The sequence below is a fragment of the Strix aluco genome, chromosome 7 (assembly GCF_031877795.1).
Source record: "Strix aluco isolate bStrAlu1 chromosome 7, bStrAlu1.hap1, whole genome shotgun sequence".
Classification (NCBI taxonomy): Eukaryota; Metazoa; Chordata; class Aves; order Strigiformes; family Strigidae; genus Strix; species Strix aluco.
In genome coordinates, this window is record NC_133937.1 from 17,542,746 (window position 1) to 17,569,400 (window position 26,655).

General features: G+C 35.4%; 1 protein-coding gene across 5 annotated transcripts in view; it reads right to left on the bottom strand.

The window, feature by feature from the left end:
- Positions 1-26,655, bottom strand: part of ADK (adenosine kinase) — a 290,826-nt gene that overhangs the window by 124,471 nt on the left and 139,700 nt on the right. For all 5 annotated transcript variants that reach the window (XM_074830614.1, XM_074830613.1, XM_074830615.1 and 2 more), the window contains one exon: positions 24,578-24,686. In XM_074830614.1, the coding sequence (XP_074686715.1) occupies positions 24,578-24,686 (109 nt within the window). The remainder of the gene's footprint in view (positions 1-24,577; positions 24,687-26,655) is intronic.

Here is a 26,655-nt window from a genome sequence, read left to right on the forward strand (position 1 = left end):
AATAAGGAATAAGATGTTCCACATTTCTAGGTAAATGCAGAATGCTTTAAGCACTGTTAGAAACATAAAGGCAAAATAATTTTAAAATTTTAAAAGCCACTAAGAGAAGCGTGAAAGTTGTTCTTATCTACAGTATCAGAGAGCTATTATGTAATCTATTTTGGAACATCCTTAAAATAAGCAGATCAGATTAACCACACTCAGAGACACCACTGAAGCCATACAGAAAGCAGCAGCTCCAGCCAGAGCTGCTGGCTGGAATTTATAAACTATTTTATAATTCTGAAATTAGTGCTATCATGTACTTAAAACGTACTTGCCCACTATATTATCATTTTACAACTAGTTTTCCCTGTTCCCCCACGTACTTGTAGCTTTCCAGATAAATTCACTTTAATATGTTACAGGAACATTGTTGTTTTGGGTCAGCATTTTCAATATGAACTCATTGTCTCCATGAAGCAAAGAAATATTATAATCCATTAATATCTCTTTCAACAAAAAGGATGAAATCTTCCCCTGGTTAGGCTGATAAACACTTTGGTGTCAAAACTAAGCCTCTTTATCATGATAACCCAGAGTAATGGTCTGCTGCTCCAGGCACTTTATCTACTTTACAGATGAAAAATCAGTTCTACTTTCATGGAATTAGATTAATGCCATAACAGGAAATACTTTTGGGGCTGAACTTGCTTCGTGCCTTCAAAGCTGGCTGTAAATTTAAAATACTTCCTGAACTCAAAAGATAAGACAGGAGAGAAGGAAAAAGAAAAACAGTGGAGTGACCCTCTTTCTGAAGAAAAATATTGCTTCCTGAAAAAGCTGTCGAAAGCTACTTGCTAAGGGCATTGTGCTCCAGAAGGCCCAGGGCAAGTCTGGTTTAGTTGAACATGAGGATTCTGGGCATATATCAGACACTTGCCATAAATCTGTTCCTTCCGTAATCCCCTCTGATAAACTTTTCTTTTTTTAGTCATCTTACTTGGCAAAAGCCAAAGTAATAACTTTCTCAGCTTTTAGCAAATATAAAACAGCTTGCTACTTTATGTACAATATTTTTCAAGGATTACAGTTTTGCAAACTTTGAAAAATGCTGACCCCAAGCCTTAAAATTGAATTTCAACTCTGAAAATGGACAAGCAGCAAATTCACTAACACCTTTATATATAAATAGCCTTACAATAAAAGATGTAAGGCATTCTTAAGAGTAATTTCACATTTATAGTAATAGAAACTGTAGTCTGATACAAAATATTACTATAAAGGCAGACTTTAGGGAATTCTATGATAACTTTGTAAGGATAGGGAAGGTTTTCTTCAGTTGCCTTTTCCATGAAACAGTGTATACTAAGGAGTCACTTGTTTTTTCATGTGGTATACATTTAAATTCATGGAATATCACATCACTAAAAACTTAGGATCAAATATCTTAATAAATTTTACAATTAAGTACTGAGTAACAATAACATTTACATACTCAGAACTTTGAGTCAGAGAATCTGAGAAAGATAATATATGTGATTTCCACCCATTCATCTCTTGACTAGATCAACAGTTGTGCCTACTTAGGCCAACATTTTTATGGATTGTGCAATTACTTTTGCCTTTTATGTTTGTTGCACTCGGTACATTCCTGCAGTTGGAGAAAAAAAAGCACTGTCTTGCCTCCCTGTTCAAACTTCACCTCTGTAATATTACTAGCCAAAAGACATATGGGTTGAAGTGTTTATTCCTGTGCCAAGCCACTCTTCGCTCGATCATGAAGCAAAATTGGTACTGTGAAACAATAAACAGGAAAGGAAGTTTATAGACCAGCACAAATCTAAAACCAGCACAAAAGGTATCTTCTTGTAAGCATTCATGTTCAGGTTTCCATGCCACATGTCAAGAGCTGCATGCTATTTCTGAATGTCAACTTTACTCCCAGGTTTAAACAGGTAAATAAAAAGCCCATCCACAAATCACCACCAGTCTTCAAAGATCACATCAGATCCACAAGATGCATAGCCTGCAGCTCTCTACTCATCTCTAAGCAGCAATTTAATCAGTAGGAATAACTACAGAGGTTTGCTAAAGATGAGTGGGAGGTGAGAGAATGCTGTGAAAAGGGCACGTAAGTAATGCAACCAACTGAATTTTATGACAGAATTGTGTAAAGCATGCACTTACATATTTTTGAAAGATCAGCTTGAAGCTGAAACATGCACACAGTTGTTTAAATGTTCAGGAAGACTGTAACAAACCAGATGCTTTCCTTAGTAGAGTTTAACTGAGCTTCTTACAAATTATAATTGGATTCATTATTCCACTAGTTCTTTCTGTAATATAAGACTGCATACTGAAATTAATCAGCACCACAGCAGGATCTACCATCTTGACAACAATTCCACCTTTCACCTTACAGTATGCCCAAAAGTCCAGAAAATAGATGAAAAAACCCTCGAAAATTTATTTTAAGATCCCCCCACTATGAATTGTACCCTAAATGCCTATTATTTCCGCCACATATGAAATCTATTCACAATAGGCAGTCCTCAGAGATTTCTGGAAGGATTGCAATATTGCTATCGGTATTCTTTTTTGCTTGTAAGTCTTCAGGATCAAGTGCTTCTTCCTGAACACTCTACACCACGGCAGAAACATAGTGCAATTCAGGGACAAACAAGCTTAGTAGGAAATGTAGTATTTCAGATTAGCCTTACTCAAGAAAGACAGTACTTTTAAAAACTACATTTAAATTCATGTACTAAAATTGTCCTGTGCACCAACTGCCCTGTAAAGAATTGTAGGTACATGGGACCAATTAGTGCAACAACAGGACTACCTGCTTCTAGGATAAAGCGATCTTGCTAAATGACACATCACTAGCATTTAACTTCTTTAACAGCTATACTGATTGATGAAGATGGTTAGACAGAACTAGAGCTTTAGTCATGTGTGTGTTTTTCCTGTCACATGGAAACCACAGGATTCAAAGGGAAAATGTAATATCACACCTGCATATTTATCTGGGCAGCCTTAGGGAGCAGAATATAATCTTGTCCACTAACTTCTATAGAAATATTCTATACTGATACATTATTAAATAATAAGAGCATTGACCTCACTAGAAATTAAAGATGAATTAACAGTTTTTTCTTCTATGAAGTGGCAAATACATGAAAAGGCTAGTCACTATTAAAAGAAAAAAAGGTCAGATATTACAGTAACAAAAAAACAAAAAAGGAAAGCAATAGTACAAAATATAAACTAAGTGGTAAACTAACTTTCTTTGGTGTTTTTTTTGTGGGTTTTGGGTTTGGTTTTTTTGAAGGATGGATTTGTTTTGTTTTATGGAAGACACACTGAATCTAAGACTTTGCATTTTCTACAAAATAAATATGTTAGCTTTGATGTTGGGATTGCTGACAAGAAGGGTTCCTACAATAGGCAGCCATCATGCTCTGAGACACTGGTATGGGATGCCAGCACTACAGAAATGTCAAGTTTCCATAAAACTCTCTACAAAGTTACAGAGAGCATTGGACCCCATCTCTACTTCCACAACACTTCCTTGCACTCACAGACATCTGTTAAGTTTTTTCTTTCTTTCTGCAACACAGACATTAACCTTGCTGCTATGGGCTGAAGACCACATGTGAAAATACTGAGACTACACAGGCCATAAGTCACTTGAATGAAGAACCATTTGGATCTTCTGAATAGAAAAATATGAATGAAAGACAAAGCAATGGTAAAAGGCACATTTCAAGAATCCACTCATTTGTTTTATCAGAGTTAAAAGCATCATTAATAAAGAATTAAGCTCCTTTGTGAAATGGATCCATCATGTAGAAACTTCAGTGGGAGACTTTAGCCTCATCAATTATTCACATGTGAAGGACATTTTTATAAATTAACACTGCTCCTGTCAGAATGTTGTTATATTTGCATGTATTTAACAAAATGTTGCCTTCTTCCACCTACACTCACTAGAAATAGAGCAAACATTTCAGTCTTCTCATAAAAAAAAGCCACAGAAATACTGCTCTCCTAAACTTCAAACCCTCAATTTAATAAAGGGAGGCATTTCAGTTCTGAGTAGAGGCTGTTATCTTTTACTTCTTGAATCTTTCACTGTGAAGTTTATTACTTCAATTATTGTAATACATCAAGTCTAGAGTAAGACAAGATCCATAAGCAGAACATGTGATCGTAACAGGCACCAGCTGTAACACTCATTCATCTACTGGTGTCTGTATTTGTTACAAAAGGGGTGGAAGACTTCACTTGAGTGAGCTCAAACAATCCTTTTCTGTCCCACATGGATACCACATCAATATGCACTTTTGTGAGAGACTAGTCTTCCAGAAAATATTTGTTTTAAAAGAAGAAAACTGGAATACTCAATTTGTTTGGTATATTTAAGAAAATATTCTTCAGATTTTCCCCTGAGAACATATATTTGGTGTTTATGAGCAGGCTTGTTGTATTATGAACAAAGATTCAGAGGAAAAAACAACTCTTGAGGTAGCAATGTTACTGCTAACCATTAGCCCTTTTTATGGACGGATTTTTTTTTTTTTAATGTTTCAGAGTTCAATTCAAAGTCTAGACATTATCTTTTGGAGTGTTGTCCTGTGGGCCGTAACCTACAAGGGAAGGAAAAGACTGTCAGCTGGATGCATTTTGCCACAGCAGAAACCTTTATGACACAATACACAGTAAAATTCAAGCTAGAACAACTCAGTTCCTGCTAATGTAACTACTCTGAACGTGGATGCTGACAGACTCCACAGCAAGACTTCTAATTCTTTGTCACATATCATTATGTGCCCCAAAAGGATTGATTAGCTATAACATAACTGCTTAGGAAGCATATGGGATAGTGATTTAACTAACCCTGGGATGAGCCCCAGGAACCTCTGTGTCACACACAAGAGACAGTAACGGCAGGGCATGCAGAGTAACTGAATTGCTATTTTGCACATTGTGTGTCCACCTTCACTCAAGACAAGCAAACTTCAGTGTGTCTACTTGAGCTGAGAAAACCTGACCTAACTCTGCAGTGCAAATGTACATGATATCCTTGCATAATAACACAAGGCCCTCTTAGGGAGCACCCTCTATCTGAGTGCAAAAATTTACGTTAAAATTTATTACTACCAGGTTGTGTATGTTCAGTTACTATCAGGTTCTACTGATAAATATATTCCTGCAATTCACGAACAGACATAAAGGTGGGAATGTTTTTTGGGGGCAAAACAGATTAGCAGATCTGGACAGAAAAAATTCTAGAAAAGGATCTCAGAGCAGCCAGTCAGGGTAAAACACCTGGACTGTTTATACTGTGGTGCTACTAAGACCACATCCAAAGAAAAAGAAATGAAATTAGATGGCATCTGAAGGCACACATGCTTTTCTGAGGCTTGGGCAGAAATACAGCCTATTCACACTTCACAGAAGTCGTGCTCAGACTGTTTAAGAAATCAGCAATACTACAAAAAAAAGCACGTCACATAGCACCACTGCATGCCCACGATGTCCTTCTCCACATACCACTTTTTTAAAGTATTTGTTGATTACTTTGTTACATTTATCTATAAATCTGACCTTACAAATCATAAGTGCCTGCACAACAGCCTGTATGAATAAGAAAACATGCTGCTGTGAAAACATGGAATGATTTTATATCCTCATTTTGAGCAAGGCTACAGGCCAGAGTTACATGTAGGAGGGCATCACTGTGATAAAATTCTTTTCAGGATATTACTGATTCATTGCAAATCACTTACCGTTCTGGCATTAAGCCATGTGCAGCAGCCCACATTTTATAATTACCAAGTTTTGTTGTTTGGTTTTTGGTTTTTGTTGTTTGTTGTTTTTGTTTGTTTGTTTGTTTTTTTTAAACTTATTGCTACTGGATATACAATAATCTTGGGTTTTTAAAACAGCACAAGCTTACACTCTTGGGAGAAAGTATCCATACCCATGTATGCAACTCTCTGTGAGTTGCCTTAACAACGTAAAACAAAATCACAAACCAACTTTTTTTTTAAAAAAAAAAAGCTTTGCATGCCAATTAAAAAATGGGGTAAAACAATGTAAGCAACATTGATTTTCCTTTATTTTGGGGGGGGGGGGGGGGGGGATGGGATTTTCAACTTCACAAAACCTAGTCTATCTAGATAACAGTTAGAAAATAGCAAACTGATTTCTGGGAAGCATACAGTCTTTCTTCAGACTGCCCTGTTCTTTACCAGCAGCACCAAACTAGACATACAGACTGAGGCCTCAAGAAAGGTACTACTTTCACATGCTGTCAATTGTTTCATTCCTTTTGTCTTTACCCTCCCAAATCTAGATGATTGATTTTTTTCCTCATCTTTTAATCTCCATTCTCCATCACTAGAATATTTATACAATCCTATCCTAGGTCTTCTACAGCCATTCAAATGCGTAAAGAAAGGTTTTCTATTTTAGTATCAGGGGCTTGAACTCCCTCAAGATTTACCTACTTGAGAAAAACTCACTGCTCAGCAACTACAAAAAAGCAAGGAAAGAGTCTATATTAAGTTTAGTAAATAATTCTGAATAAATTACAATCATACATCCTCACATGAAACACAGTGTTCAGCTCTTGGGAGACAGAAGCAGGTCTCCATGACTGCAGGCAGACCCAGTGTACGAAAAAAGTAAGAAAACCAGGACCCTGAATTTAGAGCCAGGATGCCACAAACATGTGAAAAGCAAGTATTACTCACAAAATTAAGAGCTACTATGTTTAATATAAGAGTGAAAAAAAAAAGATAAAGTTACTAAGAGAAAATAGAAATCTATGCACACATGCTGTATTTGGGCTTGTCCACATTGGAAAGAAATGTACCATAAGATAGGCTGTAGTACAGTATGTACTCTATGGTAATTTCTGGAAAGGCTATACTTGGAGCTTATCCATGTTTTTCGTATGAAAGCATATCTTGCAGCACCTTCAGTGTGGTGTGCATTCAGAGTACTCATGTAATAGCAGAACAACTACCATGCTATAAACTCACACTCTTACTCACTATTTCCTAGTTTCTGCAGGCAAGCCTTAGGAACTCTAAAGCCACTGCACACATTAACTTGTTTCACTTCAAAAGTTAGATGCGTTTCCTCACAACCTAGCCACCCTAACGAGATCCATATGGGATCAGCCTGCCATTCTACGTTCACATCATTGCTCACTCCATGTCAACCATCTCATATGAATGCACCCTTTCTAGAACAAACAGCTGGCTTCTAGTGTCAGGAAGGACACGGAGAACAATTGCTCAGTGACTCTCATACTATGGGGACTAAAGGACATCAAATAAAACTACCAGGTGACAAGTTCAAAACAAAAAAATATACTTTCATACCTACACTACTGAAGTGTATTGTTATTCCAGGATGCCACAAACACAGAAGTTAAAAAAAGCTATTATTTACGTTTACTTGTGAAAAACTCATAAACCTCAAGAACTCTTGAGCAACATGCTACCACCTGTACCTGAGGAAGACCTTGAGCTGCAGATTACTGAAAGCTGAGAGTATTTTGTGCACCTTCCCTACCCCATGACCACAATGTCCCACTCTTTCCTTAGCACTTGCCTTACTCTATAAGCTCACTGTCTCAAGAGTTGTAAATGTTGCTCTTATACATGAGAAATAAAACTGTGGGACAAAATATTTCTCTTTTTTATTCTGTTGAAGAAAATACTTTAAAGAGAAATAGTATCTAAATCCCAGTTTTACATATGTTTAAATATCTAATGAGAGTGACATAAGAGGAAGGGAAAAAATGAGTTTATCTAATCAATATGATTGATTTGAAGCAAATAGAGGGGATGAGGTTAATTCTTGCTTTTGGACTTAAAAGAAAAATCAATGACAATAAATTTGTCCAACCCATGCCTGAATAGTTGTACGAAACATCCTCCCTGTAACTTTGAAGAGCACCTTAAACTATCAAGAACAATCAGAGCATGAAGTACTCCTAAACAAAGCATTGCTCAAAGCAGCTCAACTCCCATTCAACTAAAACCAACTGTCAATACTCCTGCTATGTCACAGCTGGAATAGAACGGCCACCTCTGAAAGCAGACTTATCAAACTGCTTTCAAGCCAGTTGTAAACCGATACAAATGCATGCAATGTCAGCTTGGAAAGCAATAATAAATGCTGTGCATTTCTTACCATGTTAAGTAGTATTCTCTCACATACACAACTTACTGGGAGAATTCACTTAAATCCACAGGGATTTCCCTAAATTTAAATTCATTTTGACAAAGCAGCAACTTGAAAGTACACTTAATTTTGCATCTGACTTGCTAGTATCTGAAAATTTATTTTCTGAAATGAAATCACCTTTTCTGCCTTTTTTTTTTTAGGGTTAGCTTGCTGAAGTCAGATGACGAGCTACCTTTATTTACTAAAAGGAACTCACTGTAACATTTATATTAAAAATTCAGATACCCATTATGAACATATGACATGGTGTTTAATAAAATTTTAACAAAATTTTACTTAGTAAGGATACAGTACAGTCAACATAATGCATCAAAAATTTAGTTCTAAACTTATCAGGTAGTCTTACCAGCATATGACAATCTCTTATAAAAATCTGTGAAGTATGTAACAAATACATGAGCAAAATTGGAGAAAAGTTACACTTAGATTTACTGCATTTGAACCACCAACCATACACACTCACATTAGTGCAAGGCAAATCAACCCCCACTAGTCTGGGGCTCTTAACAGCCAACAGTCACAGAATATCAACCACATATGTCTGGAGAAAATTATTTGTTTGCTTTTTTGTGCTTAACCAATGCTACCTTTCAGGAAAACCACACTGTAAACCAAATGGTGTATCCCACATCCTAACAAAGTATCTTAAATATGTTGAATAAAAACATGACCAGCATTACCTACAGTGCACTAAACTCCTTTATAACATGTTCTTTGCCCCCTCATTTAATTTCCTTCCATATTGTGAAAAAAAGTCATACTTCCTATGTATGACAACAGCTGCAGATTGTATCGTTACTGTTTTTTAGATTATTTATGAGGCCCATGACTCAGTTTTAAAGGCCCATGTGACTGTGGGCTACCAAATCCTGCAGCTCATCAGCAGGAGAGATTCTGAGAATGACAAGATGAATTTTTAGATTTACATCAAATTACAGCAAGCAACAGAAATCTTTCATGTGGCACAAGCAAATTAAACTATAAAAGTATAGAGAACATTATCATGAAGAGGGTTGAGGTCTAAGGAAATTTTTTTAAAAGTATCTCTCTCTGGAGACTAAACCAACCACCTTTGCAGCATAAGTCCTCTGCTTCCATACACTTGAAACCCAGGATTTTATTGCCAGCACAGCAGTAATCTTTTTAATGTGGCAAGTTAGAGCGAACAAAGATGACAGAAGAATGAAATCCAATTTCTCTGGCCCATTATTACCGAAACAGTAGAGTATTTTGGGGCTGAAGGATCTGTGGTGTTCCATTATTTGAAACATTATGCCAAACAAGGCTAGACAAAATTAAAAAATGATCAACCATATCTGTGTCCTTTTATAATGTATTTTAGACAAAAAAAATACTTGATATCAGACATTAGAAGCTAAGAGCTTTTAGAAAATAAACAAACTATGAAGTTCAATATAAAAAACAGTGCACTGAGAAATTTTGGGAAAGCTGTCTTCTCATCAGAGGTTTTGGTAATGAAAAAACTTTATAGCAATTACAAAGCAAAATTAGTCATTAATAATAATCCTTAACATCTGGGTAGCATCGAATAGTTTATTATAACATATTCTCAAACATTTGTGGTTTTTGCGGTAATAAACACTACTGACATGGAAGATGAACCCACAATGTTTCACAGAATTTCTAAAAGCTTTTCATTCTTTTTAAACAAGTGAGTTTAATTTGAGAACTGTTTTTACGCCTGCTCTAAAACTTCTTACTCATTTGTCGTATCAGGCAAATATTAACTCCTCCTAATTTGCACAGGGCTTATTTTTGAACCATCATTCATTTCAGGGCAATCATCGTTTCTCAGTATTGCTAAGCAAACTTATCAGTGAAGACAAACAGAACTCCAAAGCAAATATTACTCATGTAGAATTTACAGCTAACATGCTGTATGCATTTCATCAAAACTTCCATATTTAGACAGAGCTCTTCAACTTGAAGGGACTATAAAATCATTCCAGATTTAGCCCAAAAATCTGTACAGGATTGTCTCTAGGACATTGCCTAATTTATAACACGAATTTTTAGTTTATTGATGTCATAATAAGTATTTAATCTTACTTCAATTAAATAATTAAGGCACATATGCAAAACATAAGAGTACATACAATTTAACTGATTTTTCTTTTTACTTAGCTGTGGGCTACTGTTGCCCTTCTAGTTTAGATGAATCACTCTGTAACACTGATTTTTTGCCAGTGGCCATATCAACAAACCAAGGTTCTTATTATCTCAATCACCCTTTTCTTGTTGTACTAAAACCAGAAATTGATTTCCATTGGACATTTTGAATTGGCAAAACCAAGAACACACATATGCTACCTAAAGGGCACATACACTCAATAATATTAAGACTTTTTCTGTTTTGTTTTTCTTAAGAGTCTTCCAGCTACCAGTGGAAGCAGCTTCCATGAGTTCCAAATAAAGCTATGTATTATCTATTAATTTAAAACTAAACCATACCATTATAAAAATGGAAAACTTAGCTGAATTGTAACAAGAGAACAATACAGTACAGTAAAACTAATGCAATATTAAGTAGTATCAATTTACAATAAAATGTAGGTGACTACTTTTAGCGTTACAATATATATGGTACTAATAAGAATGAAAAGACAAGATGATGATTGAACTTAGATTTTTGAAAAAAACCCTCTTACTGGCTGTAACAATACTGCTCAATTATTGTTAGGAGGAAGAGAAAATTACTTTTCAAATCCCAACTGATGCATCAGTTGCATGTGCACAAATACATTTCTGTTATGAGCAGAAAGAAGGAAGCAAGAACAAAGTCTAAGGTTTGCTACTCTCTAATCTAACCGGGCTGAAATGAGGAGAATGGGGGGAAACGTGGCAGTGCTCTTCCTTCCTGACAATATGTCACTCAGCACCAAAATATCCCGTACTCTGTCAAATGGCATGCATTATTCTCCCAAATGGGGAAACAAGAGGAGGCAAGGATGACTTTGACTCCAGGTGTATTGACTGTGATTCAGTGATAGCTTTATAGCTATTATAGCCATTTATAGCCTTCAGCTTAGAAAATGGAATTCATGTCCTGGATGTTGCCTTCTACATGTGAAAGTCTAAATCCACCCTTGAATTTTCTATTTACCTACATATTATTACACTGCACAGTCAGAATTAAAAATTTTACCTTCAGGGCAGATATTAACTGTTGAGTGTCTAGTTGTAATAGAGACTTAAGACAATTATGGCTTACAAAATCTATTTTGAAATCTAAAACCAATAGCTTGAACACTGTGGAAAACATAGTAAATGCTCTGCCACAGTTCACAAATGTGTGAGCTGTACTCTACTGTATGAATATTATCACAATTTTTCTGAAAATAAAACATTGAAGTATGTGTATTCTTTTTATGCAAAAGAATAACAGACACAATATTATAACATGCCCAGGAGCATTTTTTTCCTAACATCTAAAGATTTATACTTTTCTTTTTCACCTCTAACACTTTTGTCTTACTTTTCATTATTGTTCACATTTTTCTTCTCTTACTAGGTCAAAAATGAAGAATGAGAGGTCCAAGCCATCAATTTTTTGAACTTAAAAGCTGCAATAGTCAATTATCAGGTCAAAGTTCCTCCTAGTCCAGTATCATATCCCAACAGCAGCCACAAGTGGATGTCTAGACGAGAGTAAAACAAGAGAAGCACATACAATACTCTTCCAGGTGCCAACTATTTTCAGCCTAGAAGATGTCCTACAGAGATCTGCTGTTGCAGAAAGACTCAAGTACTCTTCTGATACTTTTCCCTGTCAGGTCAGTGGTGACATGACTGCTGGTGATATGAAAATTAGCAGACACGATCAGATTATTTATTCATTGGTAAGCTAACCTCCAGACCTATATCAGTCTCAGGTTCCTTGGTTACATGATTTCTATATATCACTCTAAAGTAGTTTTGCTGCTGTACCCCTATCCTCCAACCTATGACACCACTTCATCAACACAGCAGTCAGTAATCACTTATTTTAAAAACAAAATTGAAGTTAACTTTTCATACAGATGAGATCAATTCAACTTAGTGTTGGGAAAACAACCAACCAACCAAAAGAAGACTATTCCAGCAAACAGGTATCTCAAAAAAGACAGCAGCATGCCTGTAATTCTACATTTTATAAAACAGGATAATTTGGTTAGGGAGCATGACTGAAGTTTAATGTAAAATTCATGTGCTAGATGGACTGAATAAAGCAGAGAGTGTGCTTCCAATTACAGGGTTTTTTAATACCCTTTTCTGATATTTATCTACTAAATGATAATATTGAATGTTTTCTGTTGTTCCTTTTAACACTGTACAGCACTTGGTACCAACTCTGCAATTGGGCAGATGACTATGCGGACATTTTTGCTCAAACAAAAAGAAAGATGACACCTGCTTTCAATTCTACTGATGTAATTTTATCATCATACTGATAAAACTAAGAACATGCTAAATTAATATTCTGAAGGTTTGGGGACTGTGTAATAGAAGTCCAATGCTTTCAAAATAATTAGAATCTCATTATTTTATTTAATGTATTTACTGTACAAACATTCAAACATTTGATTCTGCTGCAATACAAACCTCACAGTATTCTGTATGAGTCTATTCTAAAAAATTTTAACGTTTTCTCTTCCTCTTTCATGAACTACATTTTCCACTTTTTGCTGTTACTGAGAAATGCATTAAAGGCAGGTCACATGATTTCACTCATGTCAACAAATGATGGCTCAATTAGGCAGATAAGAATCTACAGCCCTCAGCAGAAACTCTCTTCAGCCCATTCTCAGCAGTATAAAGAAGCACTTAGGGACAGCACTAGTTCTGGGCAATGAATACTTGCTATCCTTTATATACAAGCTCATTGAAAATTTCTCTTTTTCTTCAAAGAAAATTGGATCCTTCATGTTGCTAAAAATTTTCAATCGCTTACAGTTTGCAATTTTTTTTTGTTTTTACATTCAGCTATAGTTCATTATTAAAATCAATAAAATGGTGAAGAATTTTAATTTTAACACATTGCTCTACTAATTCTAAATCACCTTTTGGAAATAAGATATCTCAATAAGTAAATGAGTAAAAACTTTCAAGTTTTGACTCCAGTCCTCAAAAGACAGGGAAAATTCATATTTAAGGATGAAATTCATTCTTACCTTGCTTTGCTGTGATCAAGTGCCTTAAGAACTCCACATAGAAAGAGTGCCAATGATAGTAAGCCTAGCTATAAATGCCAATATTCTCCTGGGTGCTCTCAACGTATGATAAGGTTGTTCCTGCCTCATTCTAATGACTCACACCATCTTCCATGCCCATGACCTGCCATTGTTGTGCTGAATTTCTTAATATTAATCCTACTGTGAAGAAAAATCTATTAAAAACACTGTGGTCTCTCACTTCAGGTTACGTTCAGAGAGCAAGACAGAATATTTAGTACCTCTCTCCTTTCTCCCATTCCTTCCATTCGTCTCATTCTTTAAGATTTTATGACTCTTTATAATGCTTAGCCTTTACTTTTCACAAAACACCTCAATGTTGTTCAGCACCAATTATACTCCATATGGTCTTAAAAAGACATGTTCAGAGGCATATGCTGAGGCATATTTCATGCTAACTACTGTTAACTGCTGTTCCCCACCATTTTCAAATTTGCAGGGAAGTATTGTTATATTGCATCTGGCAATAGCATAGTTGGCAAAAAACTATTAGGAGCAGTGGCATTCTGCAAAACAATTTCACTAACTTTAGCATAAAAAGTGGTAACAAGACAGATCATCTCATCTACAGATCTTCGAGGACTAGACATTACTAGCCACATACTACACATGGGAAATCTTGTGATTTAGAAAGGGCTTTACAATTTCTATGGGCTACGAAGTCTGAGTATGCTAGTATTTATAGTGAATATTATGGCCAGGTATTTATTAAATGATTTTGCCCAAGCAGCTACATTATTTAGAAACATTAAAAAAACACATTGTCCTTAACCAACATAGTCCTGCCAATAAAAACTCTGGTGCAAGTATGATTAGTCTGGGAAGGTGAGAGCATTTCTGCTGGTAGAGCAGCTGTTATAAACTGTCTCCACATTGGGGTGCTTATGCCAGAGAGAAGTGTAAATCCCCAGGAGGGTTTTCCACAGCAGCTTCGTCAGCAAACCCCTTCTGTTGTGGTCAAAATCTAAGTGCCCTTGGCTTTTGCTTAAGTCAAACCTTTGCAAGGATTAGTACTGGTGTTTTTATCTTGTTCGTATTGCTGAAATGATGTTTCATCAGTCAAACCCCACCTGCTACCAGGATGGTCTGGATATGCCTTAGAAAGAAACAGTGTCTACCGCTATTTCTCCAACTTAGAAATTTCTTCTAAAACAGCACTCATTACTTATTCAGAGAATTTAGTATTTCCTTAAGTATTTTATTCTTAATTAAAGGAGGAAGAAAAGAGAAAAGGAGGATCATCTTTCTTTTCACCAAACCAGACAATCTGAAGTACATTTACCAAGCAGGTGGCCCAACACAGTGCTGGTTGAGCATTAGCCCCACTACTAGGAGGATTAAAGCCACACCACAGAATCTGCTCAGCCCTATCTTTAAGGCAGAGTTCTACCCTTCAGAAAGAAACTCAGTAAACACCACGAAGATATCAGCTAAAGCTGATGTCTCCTGAGGAAGAGGAAAAGTATTTTCCTCTGTTATAGCAAGGCCAGTCCAGGATCTGTCTTAAGTCCTGTAGCCTCTTTCAAATGAATTTCCAGAGTCTACTTTAGGAATCAGTCAATTCCTGTTTCAAATAAACCTGATAACAAACAAGGTTGGCGGGACTCAGACCTTCTGCCTCCTAAAGGGCTAAAAAAAAATCTATCACAAAGTTGTAAAAAGCCCAATCTGCAAGGCATACTATTAATGTGTTTATTATGTTATCACTGCAAACCTGTGCAGAAGCATTTTTGCAAAATACTTTTTTACTCTAAGTACACAATTGCTAAGCACAACGTAGCACACAAATTTACTTGACACAGATTTTTTAGGATATTGATTAGCTATGCTGTAAAAGCATTTTAATTTTTTTAAATTAGAATTTACTTGCAGAATCCAAAAGTAGCCTTCAAGTTCCTACCTTGCTTGCAACTACTGCTATTTCAAAACACCTGTAATGTACGGTGTAAATCAATGCCTTTCAGCACAGTTCAGTTTTTGAGCTGAGAGAAAGCATGTATGAATCCCCTTGCACTATGTATACGTATTTTAATGTTCTATAATTTTAGTGCAAAAGTTACTGGCTTTGAAATAACAAGCACAAATGTGATAATTTCAGAGTGCTCATTTCAAAGCAAATCATTAATCATAACTATTTGCAAGAAAAAAAAAGGTTTGTATTTTAACAGCTGCACTGTCCCTATTACACACGTAATTGATAAATGAAACTACAATTTCAACTTCAGACCAAGTAGTGGGCTACCATAAATAGCTTAACTTGGCTCTCATGTTACACACATGCACATAGTTTTTGCTGTTAAAAAATTAACCTTCTTCATGAAAAAGAGAGCACAATTGCTGTAATATTTATATGCGGTTTTTAATGCAACAGTTGATGACACAGACACAAAGAATACATATTCCAGGGTTACGCAGATTACAACATCTCCATGTGTTAATGAGATCAACTCCTCTGGAAGAAAGGTGGAACCCCAAATTTCAATCAACTGTACACAGAGTGGTGACTACCAATTTACTACAAATTTTGGTAGCTGGCATCCAAAATCAGTAAGTTAAACCAGAGAAATTCACAAATTTCAAGTTTTAGTCTTTAGAACAGTCTTAAATTAATGACTTTTAAAACTTTATCAGAGAAGTACTGAAATGAAAAATAATTCAAGATAGAACCAACACTGTTTCAGTCAGAGCTTCTAATTCCTTGATTTGCTGGTACTTTCTTTAGTTTTGAGATTTTCCTCTAACAAAGTTGACATGGTAACAGACAAAATTCTCATGCTCTCATAAAGAGAGCATCTAATAAAGGCTGACATGCAAGAGGACCTGCAGTGAAAATTTCCCTTCAAATTGACTCACCTCACCCCTTAGCGTATGAAGGCTTCCCTTTTAAATTTACATTTAAATAGTGTGTTAAATCTGCCCATACTTTACATATGATTCGACACTCAGTGTCCCTAAAGGCAGAGGCATCTGGGAGCAGAGGTCTCTGCAGTGGTCTGTGGGTGGCACCGTGGGTCCCTGTCCCTGGTGAACGCCTCTTCTCACCGCTCCCCACTCTGCTACAAAGTCTGATTCAGCCTTTGCAGACAAGTAGTTTACAACCAAGAGACTGATTTACTATTTCAACAGATTTACAAATTCTACTAATGAAATAAAAGCATGCCCCTTCCCCTCCTGCACGTCCCCCTCCCTATCCCGTCCCGCTCCCCCCGCCCCCCAGCAATATACTTTTAAAAGGGTAATGCAATCACAACCATTATGTCAATGAAAATTACATGCTGGGTTTATCTCTGTAGGTATCTGTCAAATGCAAACTGCGCACATCATCTTTGGAGTAATAATGATGTTTTATCATTTTAATTACAAACACTTTGAAAAAAATCCCTAAAGTGTACCAATTGGGGTGGTCTGAATTAACAGTAGCTTGATAGCCCAAGGGTAGCAAAAATAGATTGAGCTACCAAATTTCATAGTAGTTATAGCAGCTGTCTTCTTGCCTCAGGGAACCTGGGTATTTAACAAAGGAGACAGCTTGGCATTGGCATCTGATTAGTAATGTGGGCATTGTTGGACAGAATACGCGCAGTTCTATTGTTCCACTGTTTGATTAGGAATTTGGAGAGCTATGGCATCATTTAGCTTTTATAGTTAGCTTCTGTATGTTCACGTATAGGTACTGTAAAAGGGTATTTTCTCACTTATCACTTGCTGCAAGTAGGGAATATTGTCTTGAACATGATCGATGAAACATGACAGGATTTAAATGTCAGGATCAGTTGCCTCCCCATTTCTGTGCCAAAATTTTGTTGAACCAACTGCACAAGTTTTTCTAATTGGGGAGAAAAGTGAAAAAGGTTCTTCCCTTAGAAGAGGATACAAATTATTTGGAATTTAGAATAATTTAAAAACAGTTCAACTTTACAAGGGAAAATGTCTCTTCACAAAGAAGTCTCAGAGGAAAAATCCAACTGTTGGGGTTTCTGGGAGAGGGGGATTGATTTTTATTTTTCTAATCCCACAGTAGCCTGACAGTTTGGATAACCACCTGAGGTAAGAGAATCTCTGGTTCAAAACCAATCTGCTTAATGGTAAAAATCTTAGTTAACATGCTTTATCTAAAAAGGCTTGATCTCAGGGAATAACCTTAGCACAAACAACAATATTATTACTCTGAGGTTTGTGTTTGAACTTCATACAGCCAAAAAGACCCCCCACGTGGCTCTTCTCTTTCATTCTTTAAGTACACATCACAAATTATTGGTGCTTGTTGGCAGAGTTCAAATCACTGAACTCATTGCAAATAGTCTACTTCAGCTAGAAGTACATTCTTTTACTCTATCAAATCCATCTGAGGTAATAAGACTTGATGTTTTATTCAACAGAGCTGAGGAAAATTGTTGCACAATAGGTTAATTCAAAATGGCAGCATAGAAAATGCATCTGTCAGTGGGGATCAAATTACAGGGCAAGCTCCTCTCAATGCTTAGAAAAACAAGTCTGCAGTTCTACAGATTATGTGCATGTGTGTGTTTAAAGGGGTGGGAAAGGAGCTAAATATCTGAGCTAACCTCCAATTAAAGTCAATCATAAAAACAGCCAATTTAATGAGTACGGATTTCTTTGGGTAATTATAACACCAACCACTTTTTTCTCCCTCTCTTTTAAATCTGTAATTCTGCCTTCTTGTTATTGCTTGCTTTGTCATTAATCGCCTCAGGAACTTGATTTCCTAGCAACAGACTCTGCCACCAAACATTTGGCTTCTGTTCAACATTTTCTTTGTGAAAAATGGCACTGCTATTGCCGCCTGGCTGTTGCAGCTAGACTGGCTGTGTAAGCGCTCTAATAATGCATTCTTCTAAAAAACATCCAAAAATCACATGATAAAAAGAGCGATGACTGAGCTTCACTAATTACTGTGCTGAAGAAGCGTATCTGCAATTTAAAGGCTACTGCAGTAGGAGGAGAATGAAAGGAAAGGTATATATTCTTCATATAAATAAATTATAATTAATAACATAGAGGTGAACATTTAGAAATAAATATTTTTACGATGTTAGACAGATTTCCATTAATTTTCTATTAGGGAAAAAGAAGACATAATCTTTCTTAGAAGTTGATGATGCATTTTTCTGCATAAAGTATAAAACATTCATCTTCAAAAGAATGACATCTTGAGGATCAAACTTTGCAAAAAATAAAAAAAAAGTTTCTAATTCACTTTTCCACATCAATTACTTGAGAAAACACTGGCAAAATTGTCTATGTATGAGAAGTTATACCTGAAATGGTAGCATAATGCACACCATGTCCTAAATACATCACAGAATGACATAACACATGCTGGTGCCAGTTTAGACAAAGCTCTTTCGCATTTTGATCAAAGAAATAAAGCTGTGAATTTCTGTATTTATGAGAGAGAAAGTATTTTTCCCATATTTGATTTGGAAGACAGTTCCTAGTTAGATACAGAGTCTACCATCTCTCCACAATGAATGCATCACACTTCAGCTACAACTTCCAGAAAACACAGTCCCTCAAGATGGTGGGCTTCAGGAAGGCGATGTTATCCCAGGCCAGCAAAAAAGGCCACAGCTAACTGACTGTTGCTAGCTTCTTTATGGTTAAGACATTCAGAATGGTATTTTCCTGGCCATAAAACCTGTTAATTATTGTAAAAAATACTTTTGCATGTCAAATGGCATACACACTGATGCCAGAGCACTATGGCAAAAAGTTATCAATGGAAAAAAAGCCATTGTGAAGTTATTCAAATAAATGTCTTTTTTAGGGGATTATTTTGATTCCTGACAGTGTCTACGTCTCATTTCCCATGATGCACACACAGACCTAGCATATCTCAAAGAAAAACACCTATCACAATCCATGTAAATTATCATACTCATCAAAGCAGTAAATTACAATAAAAATGCCTTCATTGAATGTGCCTCTGAAAGGAGGAGACAACACAAAAGAAATTTCATTTATACTTACATTGTTATAATAATCAGCATTTCTTCTCAAGTAGAATAGCCAAACCCTATGTAAAATACTGTAGAATGTTATTTAAGCTTTGCTACACATTGCTGACATTAAGCTTATGTTTTGACAGACTCATGTTGAAACCAGATAATTCCACCATCAAGCCCACTACACCACCACAGTATCTCTCTGCTTAGACAAGCACTTATGCATTAAAAGAAAATAAATATAAAAATATCACAGTATTTGTTGAAACATACTGAGGTGGTTGGAGCTTTAAAAACCTCTCCTCCAGCAGATAAGTATGTTACATTGGGTTCATGATGACATGCCACAGCACATGACATTTCTGACTTGAAACTCAGACTAAGACCAGAATACCTGGTCTTGATCAGAACTGTCATTAACATCAAAACAAACTACACTTGCCAATAACTTTGTAAACACAAAAGAGGTGCTGAAAGTGGTGAATGTAATTTAACTGTGGGCTAATAAATCTAAGCAGCATTAGAAAAATTTATACTTAATGTAGTACAACCGAAAGGCATCACCACTGAAAAACTTCTATTATTTGTTACATGGAAGTAGGAGAAGGGAATAGTTTAAACTTATGGATTGTGAAATAACAACAGCCCATGCAAAGCTGACTGAGTGAAAGTGTTATCTTATCTGAATAAAAGGTTGTATGGCAATACTGAAAGTGAGCAACCCAAAATTCAGCGGCACAGAAATAAATCTTAGAGCTACAAAAAAGCTTCATTTCTCCTCTACTCTCTACCTACAACAGGTGGCACAGGAGCTGAAGTTTTCAAGCACTGTAAATTCAAAAGCAAAGATGAGATCATAATGCATAACGTACAGTGTAAAAATGGTCCCACATCTCTTTAATGAACACAGATAAGCATGAGTAACAGCAGTGCCATACCAATATGAAATGGTTAGGCAAGGAGTCTACATAGATACTAATGAGAAAAGCTCTGAGACATCACTTATAACAGCAGCTTTTTAAGAGCACAAACTATGTCCACAAAATACAAATTTAAATACAATCCCTAAACAACAATCTACTATATTCCTTGGTACAGAAAAGAGACAAGCATTTTATTAAAAGGAAGATCTTTTTGGTTTTTAGGAGCTACTTAACTGATCCATTCTAAGCCATTGCCATTTCATATGCTTAGTAAAGTATTCAAGAAAAAAAAAAGAAAAAAAGAAAAACTGAAGCACACAAAAGAACTTTCAAGAACACATTTATTACTTCAGCACCAAGATAATATTAGCATCAACTGACAGAGTTTCACCCACCTAATGCCTCCAACTGCAAAGAATACATACAGGTGTTGGACTGAAGAACAAATTGAGTAAAGCTAAATAACAGGCAGAAATAAGGATGGCTAACTGGAAGATGAGAAAACACAGATCTGGGAAGTACCACACTTGTGGCAATGTTTAAACACAGGCAGAAAGTTAAAATTCAGTTGTGTGTACGAGCAAGCAGTATCACTAGTCACAGAGTTAAGATTTCAAAAGATTAAGTGGAGTTTTTAATGAAGAAAAGCATTTTCTCCTTTTACATTTTCTTCCCATTATGAAAAGTACAGAATTCCTTACATACAGTAACATAGAGGTGTTCATTGGAGTCAAATGATAACTAAGATTCTCCTCAGTTTTCTGCTCTCCTAAGTAATTTTTATGAGATTATTTTTTAAATCAAAAACATTGAAAATAAAAATATCTTTGCATTCCAGGCCTTCGTAAGATATGAAAATTAACAGCCATATACTGCAAGTTGCATTAAAAAGATTAAAAAGTTTGTGTGCAATGTCAAAAAAACTGAGTACCAGCAACTCCCATATTGGTGCTAAAGACACTGATGAACTTAAAAAAAAAAAACAAAAAACAACACAACCCCAAAACACAACACAAAAACCCCACAACTCAATACGTTGTAGAATTCTTTGCAATGCTTACATAAATACAGTACTACTATCAGTTTATTAAATGCCTCTGAAAATAAGACAAATAAGGTGCCCAAATATGGAATTTTGTAACCCAAGTTTGTAAGATGCAACTCTAACACATAAGAATTCTAAAATGCAAGTCCTGACAGAAAGCACAGATTCACAAAAAAAGAGAAAAGAAACAAATGAAAAAAACCCCAAAACAACACAAAACACAATTTAAGATTATTTTCATGTCAGGTTGTATCCCATTCACAATTTCAGAGACAGACTGACAATGTTTAGTGTTATCATAACTCTCAACTTATTTTGAAATAAGGGAAATGTCTGAGGAAGAGACATTTTCTAGACCCAGTAGGAACCAAATAAAATCCCTCACAGTGAATTCTAATCAGACACCAGCAGCACAGCTAGCTGATCCACAGTGAAATGAATATGACAGACTGGAAGATATGATGTCAATGGTAGAAATTACTGCAAGTATATGAATAATATCTGGAGAAGGGAAAAAAATTGCATTGAGTTTGACAGTACGTGTAATCTATCTTAAATGATACAAAGTAGAGCAATTTTAAAGGATTAAAATACACCTTTAAAGTTTACCATCTTTGAGAAAGCTGGGGCAGCCTCTGTATTTTGCTTCTCTCTGTGATTTACTGGGTCCTATTCTTTGCTAGTCTTTCTCCAATTTGTCTGCTGGATCTGATTACCAGATGGCTAAAATAAATGTATTGTGTTCATTCATGGTAACAGAAGTTGTCTTTAAGGGTTCTGTCACAGCTTCACTATCTTTTCCTTTGTACCTACTCCTCCCTCTGTGAATTGATTAGATTTCAGAGCTAAGTTTCATCTGAGGGCCATTCTGCTGAATGCTGCATTGAAAAGCATATTACCTATTCTAGGAAACACATATAGATGACCACAGAATATCACAGACCTGTCCTAAAGCAACAACTGCCCTACCCTGCCAAGAAAATAGATTGTTTGATAATCTCAGGACACGGATTTCCAAAATAAGTATCTGTCACTAACATACATTCTAATGCAATCCAAGAAATAGGTGACAGTTGGATAGAAAGAAGGAAATGAAAAGCAACATATGCACAGTGCAAAGGCAAGGAAGGTAACAAGACTAAAGCAAAGACAGACAACAGTAGACAAATTAATGACTCAGAGAGCAACCCTATACCTCAGGAGTGGTAATCATTTGCTACATGGTTTTGTTTAATCTGGTAAACCACTACAAACCTGCAAGTAAACAAGCTAAATAAAAGGGCATGAATGCACTGTAGCATGAGGGAACATGTATAGTTCTACACATTCTCCTTTCCTTAAGGAAAGTTACACATGCAATCTGTCAGCTGAAGTGGTAACACTGTCCTAGAAATCTCTTAGATGAACCCATCCTTGAGTGCTTTTGCTACAGGTGTGAACCAGGTTCTTTACCCAACAGATCTTCTCCTGCAGCCACATGGTTTCCCTAATCTGAATTCCATATTGCAAATATCTAATACAATTCATTAGCACTTCACTGTTATTTATTTATCCATTAACATATGTGCACCTTGGGTTTTATTTTTAGGTTAGTACAATAATTCTCTGTCTCTTAGTTAAAGCCTGAATGTTGTAGAACTGGCATCTGAAGAACAGCTTTTAATATACATGAAAATCAGTGTAGTAAATCACCTAGTCAAAATTTAAGTGATCAAACTGACTGAACACAGAAGAGTGGCTTTGGAACTAAAATAAGATGAAGGCTGTATCTTAAAAAATCCAAAGCTTTTTTTCATCTCATGTAACATTTTCCACTTTTCCTGAAGTACCTCCACTAAGCTTAATTTTTCTAAATTGTATATTGAAAGATTCATTGGTAATTATATATAAGCATGGTAGAATTAAAAAAAAACCTGAGTGCAGTACAGCTTTTGGTAACATTTGTCATTCTTCTTCTTCATTTAAACTATACTCTTAGCCTTTCAATATTTTTTTAGCCAATAGCATTAATTCCTAAGCTAATTCCATTTGGAACAGACCGAGATATAATTATATATAAAAAACTAAGAAACCTTGAAAAACAGAAATAAAAAATAAGTAGACAATACACCTATGTATTTTTTTAACTGCAGCACAAACATATGGTCATAGCAGTGGGATATATTTTCTTTGTATACTGAGGTTCTAAGTATTTTTTGACAGTTATAAAGGGGCAGTCTTGGCCATACACAAGAATCAATAACAACCATGTAAAGCCTACAGCAGTGCACACTAACTGGCTGTAGGAGACATTAACACTAGCTAAAAGAAGTAACTGTATTTTCAATGAAGTTGTTCCTCCTGGATAATCAATTTTTTACACTTTTTACCAGCTGTTCCCACATAGCTCAGGTAGCGGAATAGAAGCAGCTGTCATACAGAATCCATATATTACATGCATCTTAGGAGGTTTTAATCTGTCATAGATGTTTTATGTTTCCTAATTTTGATCAGTCATATCAACTTGAGAGCAAGATGAAAACAAATTCACCACTTCCATTTAGGCAAGATGTAATCTACACAAATACACTAATCTGTCTTGATTCATTCTGGATGGTGAGAAAAGAATACTAATTGTGAATCTACTAATGCCCCATCCTCAAAACCCCTTTATTCCAGAAGTAAGATTTCATCATTAAAATCAGTTTGCCCCACCGCCCACATTCAAGAGATTTGTCACAATCATTGTTTCTGAAATATTGAGTTATAAGGTGCCATAGTAATTACTATGGAATAAATAGCAATTAAGATTGTTCACACAAATAAGCTCAAACTGTTTGCAATGAATAATTATGCTAATAGTGTTTTTCTACATAATTTGTGCATCCTTCACAACAATTTACTAGAAAATGTAAAATGTAAATTTGATGCACTACTACAAAAGCTCTGAAAATGTTTAGTTCTTATGATTTTTTCCCACTGATTTAAGAAAGCACACAACATACTTCTACATTTGTACATTTAAATTCAAAGAAATCAAACTATGCTGAAATTGAAGCAGTCATTTTTTTCCACCGTATTCCTAAAAAATCATCCTAAACCATATGCAACAGACGTGCTCATTGCTTAAACCTCACAATGTTGTAACACAAATTTTAGCAATTTGAAAGAAGCTGAACTTACTGCTATATAATAAACTTTGGCCTTTTCCACCAACTTCCAGTTCTTCTCCAAATCAAGATGCTTTTCCTTCTTATAGCAATTAGCAGCAGCGAGGTTAGCTACAAGAGACCTGAAAGTGATTAAAAAACAGGCATTAGATCCTCTTCAACTAACATTACTGCAAATTTCTCACAAAGAACAAAATTTCTCAAAGATAATCAAAGATCCTAAGGAACATAAAAGCAATTAACAAAGAGCACCATAAAACACATATACTTTATTTGACCATTTCATAGTATTTAAATAATATATTTTAAATCATTCATATACTAAATACAATTTAAATTTAAATCATATATTAAATAATGTATTTAAAATCCAGCTACATAGTTTATGTAACCTATCACTACTATACTGTTCACGTGCCTTCATTTGCTTAGAATCAACTTTTGTTGCATTTTGTGATCAACTCCCTCTATATGGTAGAGCATCTGAAGATTTTCATTAAAACTCTTGTAGTACCTAACACCGAAAGTAAAGTAAACACTGCAGTTTATCTTCTGAAAACTATTTTCCCTCGCTAGAATAAAAATCTTGATGGCTATGTATGTCTTGCCTTTACAATTTTCCAATGAATAGTTACATTAAAAAGGTTTTTTTTCCCCCATTAGGTTCATATTTTCCTTTAGCAAATGAAAAAGGGTCTCATTGCTACTTTTAGATGATGAACTGTTAAAAAAAAACTTTTGGCTTAGCTGTGTATTACTGGAAAACTACCAAAACCTCATTTGTACTTCATTCTTTCCTAACAAGTTATAACAAGCCGTAGGGCACAACTTCCATTAGCAAGAACAAAAATACTGGTATCCTATCTACTTTGTTACATGTAAGATACATCCTATTTTAAATCCTCCTCTTCAGCCATTCAATTCAGTCTTATGAAACACACAAAACTTACAGGTGTACTCCTAAAAACAGGTCATAAAAAGATGTTTATGAACTAGTTCTTCGCTCTGGCTACCACAACCAAATCGTTCTTTGCAATTTTATTATGAGAATGTTTAATAACATTCAATATTTAGAGAAAGGGCATTGGGGAAACAGACATTTCCATGCTGGCATACAGAGTTTTAAATTTGATTTTCAAAATTTAATAGTCATAGGATGCACTTTTAACATTAACACACCACTGTTTTGTGGTATTTAAGTACATTAGCCAGATAAATAACATGTAATTACACATACAATATATGGCTATTGAAAACTTTTGCCTTCTCCAACATGCATACAATTGATAATGTATATATCATCCTTTTCCATATAAATGCTACTACAACCCAGAGACAATGGCTCGGAGTGAACTGTTGATCTGCTGCTACCAAGTTATGCTTCTGCCTCCAGACTGAGTACCATGTACAAGTGTCAGGTGGTAAATAAACCAAGAATTCTTGAAAATCTATTCCACCTCAAAACAGCATCCTTCCACTATCACCAGTTCTCTTTGTCCTATTCAACAAAAACCAAACAAAATCCCAAAAGAATCTCCTATGAAGATAGCAACCAAGTCTCCCTGTAAAATTCCTGATGCACTCAACACTGACAATCCCTGTAAATTAAACAGATCAAGTATATAAAAATTAAAACAAAAAGTTAGACTAACTTTTTCTGAATGTATCAAAATACACAGCACAGTTCTGTATCATTTCATCCCAGGAATATTCTTGGGACTTATCTCTAATTCTAAAGCCTTAAGGCAATTAAGAACTAATGTGAATTTGGAAAATTAAAAATATATATATAAATAAACAAATAGACTAAGCCTCTGTAGCTGTACAAGTTACAGGGCAAGAAGTTTCATTCTTGATGAATACTATCATTTCAATGACAAGAAATCCACCAGAGAACCAAGTAAGTCCAAGACAGTCATGTGCATAACTGTGGTAATTTTCTGTAAACCAAATTTAAAAAGCAAATGAAATCTTTCAGTTTTGGCAAACCCTAAATATCCATCAAGGACCTAGCTGGAAAAATCTTGTCTGTCTACGTATGTTGCTAAGTGAAAAGCAATTATGTTCCAGAAAACTAAGCAAAGACTCTCT